Source organism: Nicotiana tabacum, chromosome 12, assembly GCF_000715075.1.
Source record: "Nicotiana tabacum cultivar K326 chromosome 12, ASM71507v2, whole genome shotgun sequence".
Taxonomy (NCBI): Eukaryota; Viridiplantae; Streptophyta; class Magnoliopsida; order Solanales; family Solanaceae; genus Nicotiana; species Nicotiana tabacum.
In genome coordinates, this window is record NC_134091.1 from 58131365 (window position 1) to 58141014 (window position 9650).

The window sequence follows — 9650 nt, forward strand, 5'->3', positions numbered from 1 at the left end:
TCGTGCAAAATAGGGTGCAATAACATGACGACTTTGCTGGGGATTTCATACTTAGATTCTGACCTTAGTAGACTTAGACTAGACCTGGAATTGTTTCTACAACTTCTATAAATGTGTTTCATTTGCAAATATATGCTCACCTGCCTTACTTGCTTGTTATGTACTTATTTGCTTATTTTAAATGTTATTTCTAACATCACTATCTGTTACCGCTTTATATATACTTTCATCACACTCTTTCCTATTGAGTCTTGGCCGTACACTATCACACACAATGGCACGCGATGGTTGTCTTACACCCCTCTGAACCTTCTTTCAAAATTTTATAGTTTCAGAGAATGGCTTTGTCAGGTCAACTAACATAACTATTTATAGTATTCAGTTTAACTCAAAATTAGGAAACACTCTACTCTAGCAAATATAGGTTGTATTGCATAAACCTTAGGTGGTTCTGTCCTTAGCATCGACACACAATTAAGAAAGACACCCTAATGTTAACGGGTCATAAACCCAACAACATGACTTTGTGGAAAGACGAACCAATCAAGACGAGACACTTAAGATAAGCAAACACTTATCAAACCCCTTTTCTCTACCCCCTTCAGAAATGGAGATCAACCAAAATATCCTAGAGATCAATATGATGATGGGAGCACCACACAAGCTAAAGAAATGACGGAAGAATATCCGCCGAGAACATGGAGGCAAAATCAGGACACACCTATGAGCACTGACCGCCTTGCTAAACATCCGAGCTGACAAAGTGCTTACCCACTTGCTGATAGAGTTTTAGGACCCGGCCAAAGTAGTTTTCAAGTTCGTTGATTGTGAGTTGGTGCCAACGTTGGAAGAAGTTACTAGTTTCATGGAGATGCCATTTATAGGGATGAAACCGATACTGCCGGTCACCATGCCCAGCTACAGGTTTCTTAATGCTTTGGGTCTGGCAAGCAGTCGGGGTTTGAGAAATATTGAAGATGGATGGGTAATCCTAGACCAATTGTTAGATAAGTTCGGACATCATGAAAGCTATGAATGGTACTTGGGAGAATTTTAGTGTGATCAAGCAATGTGGGAAAGTCTCTGACCTATAACCTTCTATTTGGCACTGGTGGGACTGCTGGTGTTCCCACAAAGATTAGGAAGAATCAATATCAACTTGTTTCCTGTGGTTTTGGAAACATTCCAGGGCAACCTCCAAGCCACTTTGGTACCTATGGTGTTAGCAGAAATTCTCAAAGCATTGTCCGCATGTTCCCGGGGTATGATTTCTTCAAGGGTTGTACCCTACTGCGTCAAATCTGGGCCATGGAGCACTTGTTTTGGCGAGTGGCCATAGTTGACTACTTTGTGGGAGTCAGCAACATGATTCGAAGTCACAGCGAGAGAATGAGGCATTGGGTTCCCCGTATGGACATGAAGAATGGAGAAAGATGCTAAACAACTTAAGCGGAGAATGGATCAATTGGAAGCTGTCATGTCTAGGCGGAAGGGCAATCCTAATGACTCCCGAGAATTATTTTATCGAGCTGATAGGACTTGAGAGCATCCAGCCATACTCACCCCTACGAGTTCTCAAGCAGTATTGATTGATTCAGGATGTACCTCTCTGGACGAGGATGACACTATATGAAGACAAATACAATGGGCAGATCCTAATAACAAGGATAAGAAGGCTTTATGTGGAATGGAATGATCTAGTCACAATGCCAATAGGTCAAAATTCGTGGTGCACTCCCAAAAATTATGTCTGGATCAATGAAGAAGACGAGCTAGCTCGACCAAGAAGGGAAGGAATAGCTTGGCTGGAGGATGCAATGGCGGCTTTGAAAATCTATCATGAGATTTTACCACACTACCTCATGGCTACCTCCATGCACCGACAAGTGGTCCTAGGGTCAATTGATCACATGTTGCCACCTCCCAAGGATTATGACCGAGTAGTTGAATGTATACAGATTGAGTATGAGATAGAACCGGAGGAAGATCCAAATGAAGAACTCGAGTTCAATGATGATGAAGAAGAATTTGAAGATGACCCGGAGGAAGAACTAGAAGAAGAAGAAGAAGAGATAGGGAATGATTCCGAGGATGGTTACTAGAAGTTGGTTGATTTCACCCATTTTCCCCACGTTGTATCTTTATCCCGAACTTTCTAATCTCCCTAAAGGAAAGTTTGTTTGAGCCCATGTAATTCTATGAATGTTGGAAGTAATGATGTAACCTCTGTTCCTGCCTATTACAATCCAACTACTATCAATGAAAACCAAAAATTGCTTCGAATCAAAATTTGTCAAATCTAATTGTTTGTCAAGTATTCGCGACTTAGGCCTACCTCCAGCAAAGAGAGGTCCCTCAAATTTTAGGAAAATGCGCTTGCCCGAATACATGAACTAACTGCTCTGTGTACATATTACTTGTGCAAACACTGAAACTGACTTCTATTCTTTTTCTCTCATTTCTTTTCTTGTATTACTTTATTATTGTACCCCAAAAGAAAGTTGGGTTGTCTCGACCCAAAACTGGCGGAACCACCGTACAACTTAAGATCGAAAAGGAGGATGTTTGCGACAGATAACCCGACCGAACACGCTCTAGTAATAGCTAATAGACCGTGGCGATTAGGAGAGAAGGATGATACGAGGAATGACGAACATGTGGCCAGGATGGCCCAAGATATGGAATCATTGAGGGAGGAAGTACAACACATTCAGGAATTGGCACATCTGGCTGTGACGACGCTCCCACAACCACCCCGTTTTCCTTCTCTAGATTCAATCCCCGCCACTTTCCTTCCACTACTCGTCAAGTAAACAATACCTCAACTTCTATCCCTACCACCTAGATTATACCTCCAGTAACCCCTGCGAACCCACCAAACCCTCATGTACACACTCCTTACGTACCAAATTACGTTCAAACACCGCAAAACCCACCAGTTGCCACCAATAAAGTTCATACCCCTCCTCGTGATGGAGTCACATTTACCACTAGCCAAAACCAGCACATACCCCTGGCACATACTGCTGCACAAGAGTAATATGTTCCTCCTGTATATGCCATTTCAGAACCTACCTTCACAGCGCCCGTCACGGTCAGGTTGCCTTATGAAGTTGATCAATATGCTGAAATGGAAGGGAAGCTAAGTATAAGGAGGAAGAATCGGTGTTCGATAGCATTAAGAAAACAAATGAAGAACCTCTAAGTCGCTCGAGGGAGCAAAAGTATAGACTATGAGGATCGATGTATCCATCCCGTGTGGACATTCCTATAGGGTACAAGCCTCCGATGTTTGATATCTTTGATGTGACAGGTTATCCCCATGCACACTTGAGATCCTACTGTGATAAGCTAGTTAGGGTAGGAAGAAATGAGAAGTTAAGGATGAATCTGTTCGTAAGGAGTTTGACAGGGTAAGCACTTATCTGGTACACTCGCCAAGATCCCAAAACTTGAAGGAGTAGCAGGATATGGCAGAAGATTTCATGAATCGCTTCCGGTTCAACACATAAATTACCCTGATAGGTTTGCACTATTAAACCTGCAGAAGAAACCGTTAGAGTCATTCCAAGAATATACACGTCGATGGAGGTCAGAGGCCTCCAGAGCATAACTCTCGTTAGACGACAGTAAGTTGACTAAGTATTTCATCAGGGCTTAGGAAGGGATCTACTTTGAGAAAATGATGGGCATGATAGGGCAGAAGTTCCCTAAACTTGTAAAAATGGGAGACTTTTTAGAGGAAGGTATAAAGTCCGGCAAGGTACAATCTATGATTGCATTGCAAGCAGCTAGCAAAGCAATCCAATCTGGTTCAATAGGCATCAGAAAGAAGAAAAGGAAGAGGTATCAACAATCATTCCCTATTACCAGTCTAATCCACACCATAGAAACACCTCTTAGTCTCCAAACACCCACACCCACTACTTATGCTCCAGTATACAACACACAACCATAGTATAATCCCCAACCTCAATATAACCCACCTCACGCCCATGCAAATCCAAATCCACCACGACCATATGCTCCAGTTCAAACTATCACTCATAAAAACCGACCCATCTATGCACCCCGACCTCAACCAGATTTTGAAGAAAGATGTCCCAGAAACTACACCCTGATTGCTGAACCTTTGGCTCAACTATTTGAAAGACTGAGAAGATCAGGCTTGATACATCCAATAGAAGGGCGGGTTTCTGAGTATCCTTCAAAATACTTTGATGTAACCAAACGGTGTGTCTACCACTCAAACGTACCGGGGCATGATACTGAGGATTGCTTCAAACTGAAAAATGAAATTAAGACACTGATCAAAAGTGGAACCATTCAGTGCATTCCAACTCCACCCAATCTGAGCCGCAACCCGCTGCCAAACCATCAGAATGAAGGAGCTAATATGATCACCCTGGATGAAGAGTATGACTTGAAAGGAACCATCGTTACAATAGGGAACACTGAGGCTGCAAGGGTCCTACCTAGAAGGACTCCAATAATCATAGTACATTTAAAACCTACAATGATGGTCCAGACTTACCAGCAACAGTCCACCGTTGCTATCCGAGATAAAGAGGATCGGGAATACAAGACAGTCCTGTGGACATATCAACAAAAAGGGAAAGACAAGATGATGGATTCCGCAAAAGCTCATGGAATGATCAGGTCAAGGAGGTGTTACGCTGTTGAGGATGTAAACCGGGGAAATTCAGGAAGGGAACAAATTTAGAAGAGGAATAATACTCTATGGACGAACAGTTAAAGAAAACCCCAGCGCAAACCCCAGCGCAAATATCAATCATGAATCTACTGATGAGTTATAATAGTCACAAAATGCCCTAATGAAAGTGTTAAGTGGGGTGAGCGTGCTGAGCAACACTACCAGCGAGGCACTGGCAGCAACCATCGGGAAGATGGTCGAAGCAAATATGTTTACTTTTCGAAGAGATGAACTTCCTATAGAGGGCGTGGGTCACAACAAAGCTTTATACATCACTGTCAAATGTGGTGATAAGGTGGTGTCCCGATACTTGTTGATGGAGGATCAAGAGTCAATATCTACCCGCTCTCTACCCTACGAGAGTTGGATATCCATCTGAGAGAAATAAAAGAAAGTCATGTGAGGGTAAGAGAATTCGACGGGTCACAGAAGGACGTCATTAGAGAAATCTATTTGGCTTTGCAAATTGGACCGGTTGAGTTTTCCATACTATTCCAAGTGATGGATATTACATCTTCATATAGACTATTGCTAGGAAGAACTTGGATTCACAAGGAATGGGAAGTCCCATCTACCCTACACCAGTGGATGAAGTTTGAGTGGGATTGCCAAGAGATCATAATCCACGGAGAATAGAGCCAATCACCTTATCTAGAACATACAGTTCCATTCATAGAAGGATTAGACGAGATCGCTTTCCATGCAGTTGAGGTCATGCAAACCAAAAAAATAGAAGAGACCGAGAAAAATATAGGAATACAGTCACCATACAGATCAAAGATGGCTATGAGAGAAATGATAAAGTATGGATACAAACCAGGGACCAGGTTGGAAGCCCGATCAGACGAGATAACAGAGCCGATTGAGCCGAGTGGGCAGAAAGGTAGAGCCGACATAAAGTATCAGCCTCCGACTGGGAAGACTTATACCGGCAGCTTTGGGAAGAAAGCTTTTGTCCTAGAGCGTGTTTCGGGTACGGGTCATAGCATAACACCAGAGGATGACACAGTCGATGGAATGGGAAGGTTGTTCGTGACCATGATCGAGGAATGCTATGACAAAGTTGATACCAAGACACAGACCATTCGAAATGCCAAACCAGGAGAGGACTTGCAGAATTGGACTGCCAGCCCGTCTTTGGTTCGCCGGGAGTTTTGGTAGTGTGGAATTGTAAAACTTTTGAAAAGAGCGCACGGTAAATTGAGGCTTGAACCGTGTCCGTACCTTTTTTTCATTCGCCTCTTTGGACGCTCAGACGTTCCTCTTTTAAAGAAATGCTTTCTTGAAATTTTTGCAAATTTATTTATCGCTTCATTTATACTTAGTTTTTCTTTTCAGTAATCAAAACGATTAAAACCCGCGTTCCGCCATTATGACATATAATGAAACCCTCGAGCAAAGCGATCTAGATTACAAGGAATATGACGAAAGCATGATGCCAGATAACCTCCCACAAGAGATCGAACAACTAGACAGTCAGAAAAAGCCTAACCTTGAAGAGAAAAAGGTTGTCAACCTAGGAAATGAAGAAGACGTGAAAGAAACCCGAATCAACATCCATCATGAAACAGAGTAGAAAGAAGAATTAGTCGAGCTCCTCAGACGGTACATCGACGTGTTCTCATGGTCATATGACAATATGCCTGGTTTGAGAACTGACATCGTTTCGCATCAATTGCCTACCAATCCTACTAGACCGCCAGTCAAACAAAAACCCAGAAAAATCAAACTAGACTTGAGTTTGAGGATAAAAGAGGAAGTAACCAAGCAAATAGGGGCAAACATAGTAAGAGCCACCAACTATCCCACATGGTTGACAAATATCATCTCGGTACCAAAGAAGGATGGGAAGATCAGGTTATGCGTTGATTATCAAGATCTTAACAAGGCAAGCACGAAGGACGATTTCTCTTTACCAAATATTCATATCCTCATCGACAACTGTGCAAAGCATGAGCTGCAGTCATTTGTGGATTGTTTTGCTAGGTACCATCAGATCCTGATGCATTAAGAAGATGCAGAAAAGATGGCGTTCACTATGCCTTGGGGAGTTTACTACTACCGAGTCATGACATTCGTCCTCAAAAATATTGGCGCTACTTACATGAGGGCCATGACAACCCTCTTTCACGATATGATTCACAAAGAGATCGAGGTATATATGGATGACATCATCATCAAGTCTCAAAAGAGTTCAGAATATTTGGATGACCTGAAGAAGTTTTTCAAACACTTGCAGAAGTATAGTTTGAAGTTGAACCCTGCAATATGCGCATTCGGAGTCCCCGCTGGAAAATTGCTAGGATTCATCATAAGTAGAAAAGGGATAGAACCGGATCCTTCAGAGAACAAAGCCATTCAAGAGTTACCACCGCCCAAGAGCAAGAAGGATGTAATAAGTTTCCTTGGTAGGCTGAATTACATGAGTCGTTTCATTGCCCAGTACACAGTAATTTGTGAACCTATCTTCAAGCTGCTGAAGAAGGATGCCGCTACAAAATGAACAGAAGAAAGACTTCAACAAGATTAAGGAGTACTTGTCAAATTCACCAGTGTTGATTCCTCCCGAGCACGGGAAGCCACTGTTGTTATACCTGTCGGTCTTGGATAATGCATTTGGATGTGTATTGGGACAACACGATGAGACCGAAAGAAATGAGCAGGCCATCTATTACTTAAGCAAGAAGTTCACACCATGCGAGGTAAAATACACTCTAATAGAGCGCACTTGCTGTGCCTTGACTTGGATCACCCAAAAATTGAGGCTTTATATGTCAGCATACACCACGCATTTAATATCCCGACTCAACCAACTCAAGTATATCTTTCAGAAGTCGATGCCTACAAGAAAACTAGCCAAATGGCAGATTTTTTTTCAGTGAATTTGACATTGTGTATATAATGTAGAAGGCCATCAAAGGACAAGCCTTAGCCGACCACCTTGCAAAGAATCTAGTGGACAAGGATTATGAGTCACACACTACGTACTTCCCAAGCGAAGAAGTGTTGTTCGCCGGAGAAGATATCGTAGAGGCACACCAGGGTGGAGAATGTTCTTCGACGGAGCGACGAATTTCAAAGGAGTAGGAATAAAGGCAGTCCTAATTTTGGAATCATCAGCAAAGATAAGGTTCTCTTGCACCAATAACTTGGCCTAGTATGAAGCATGCATCCTCGGGATTAGGATGGCTGTCGACATGAATGTCAAAGAGATTTCGGTCATAGGGGACTCTGATCTATTGATACATCAAGTTCAAGGAGAATGGACTAACAAGAACGGCAAGATCCTTCCATACCTTCATTGTGTAAAGGAGCTATGCAAGAAGTTCAGAAAGATCGAGTTCAAGAACATTCCCAGGATCCAGAACTAGTCTGTCGATGCCCTTGAAACCTTGTCATCCATGATTTAGCATCCAGATAAGAATTACATCGACCCTATCGAGATAGAGATCAGGGATCAACATGCATATTTTTTTCATGTAGACGAAGAACCAGATGGTAAGCCATGGTACTACGACGTCAAAAGTTTCCTTGAATCAAGAGAATATCCAGAGAATGCTACTAATTGTCAGAAGCAAGCACTCAGAAGGCTGTCAAATCACTTTTTCCTCAATGGGGAAGTCCTGTATAAGAGGACCCCAGACTTGGGTCTGTTAAGATGTGTAGATACCACTGAAGCAACCAGATTGCTAGATGAAATACATGCAGGAACATGGGACCCCATATGAATGGCTTCACTTTGCCAAGAAGATTTTAATAGCCGAATACTTTTGGATGACCATAGAAAGTGATAGTATCCACTATGTGCAGAAGTGTCACTAGTGCCAGATCCACGGGGATTTCATCCGGGTTCTGCCTAATGAGTTGAATATAATGGGTTCGCCTTGGCCGTTTGTCGCTTGGGGCACAGACGTGATTGGACCTATAGAGCCCGCTGCATCAAATAGGCACCATTTTATCTTGCTAGCCATTGACAACTTCATCAAATGGGTCAAAGCTTCTACGTACAAGGCCGCCATAAAGAAACTAGTGGCAGATTTCGTTAGTAACAACATAGTTTGCCGATTTGGGATACCCGAGTCAATCATCACTGACAATGCGACTAACCTCAATAGTGATCTCATGAGGAAAATTTGTGAGATGTTCAGAATTGTCCACCGTAACTCTACCACCTACATACCGCAAATGAATGGAGCAGTTGAAGTTGCCAACAAAAACATCAAAAGGATTCTACGAAAGATAGTGGACAACCATAGGCAATGGCATGAGAAATTATCCTTTGCCTTGCTGGGTTATCAGACCACCATAAGGATATCCACTGGGGAAATGCCATAAATGTTAGTATATGGCACTGAAGCTGTAATGCGTGCAGAGGTCAAGATACTATCTTTAAGAGTCATTCAAGAGGCTAAGTTAGACGATGCAAAATGGATACGGGTCAGGCAAGAGAAACTCATGCTCATTGACGAGAAGAGAATGGGTGTGGTATGCCATGGTCAGTTGTATCAAAATAGGATGAGCAATGTATTCAACAAAAGGGTGAAACCTCGCCAGTTTATATCGGGGCAGTTGGTTTTGAAGAAAATATTCCCTCATCAAGAAGAAGACAAAGGAAAGTTTTCACCAAAGTGGCAGGGTCCTTACGTGGTCCACTGAGTGTTTTCGAGGGAGCTCTGATCTTGGAAGAGATGGACGGAAGAGTCATCACGAAGCCTATCAATTCAGACGCAATCAAAAGATACTACGTTTGAAGACAATAGAGTTAGGTTATGGTTGTAACATAACTACACTCGATCTGACTTCCCACGGAGGGATACGTAGGCAACCCACATAGGGTCCGGTTTCTCTCTCTGACCCCTTTCTTTTGTAATCGAAAATCCAAATATCATCTTGTATGTACTCAAAACCATGCCACGACTTGATTTCATTTGGAAGG

The 9650-nt window shown here is 42.6% G+C and overlaps 2 protein-coding genes across 2 annotated transcripts; both read left to right on the top strand.

Annotated features, from left to right (window-relative positions):
* The first annotated feature begins 7899 nt into the window (after positions 1 to 7899).
* Positions 7900 to 8442, top strand: LOC142167178 (uncharacterized). Its single transcript, XM_075227338.1, has 2 exons — positions 7900 to 8019; positions 8125 to 8442. Exons 1-2 carry the CDS (start codon positions 7900 to 7902, stop codon positions 8440 to 8442), a joined length of 438 nt encoding a protein of 145 aa, XP_075083439.1.
* Positions 8443 to 9049: 607 nt separating this feature from the next.
* LOC142167179 (uncharacterized) lies at positions 9050 to 9370 on the top strand. The gene has a single exon (XM_075227339.1). It carries the CDS (start codon positions 9050 to 9052, stop codon positions 9368 to 9370), a length of 321 nt encoding a protein of 106 aa, XP_075083440.1.
* Positions 9371 to 9650: the final 280 nt, after the last annotated feature.

Excerpts from the sequence above, each read along its gene's own strand:
- LOC142167179 (XM_075227339.1), top strand. The coding sequence starts at position 9,050 with ATGTTAGTATATGGCACTGAAGCTGTAATGCGTGCAGAGGTCAAGATA.
- LOC142167178 (XM_075227338.1), top strand. The coding sequence starts at position 7,900 with ATGGCTGTCGACATGAATGTCAAAGAGATTTCGGTCATAGGGGACTCT. Across the intron at positions 8,020-8,124 it reads TCCTTCCATACCTTCATTGT|CATCCAGATAAGAATTACAT; the intron begins GTAAAGGAGCTA and ends TCCATGATTTAG.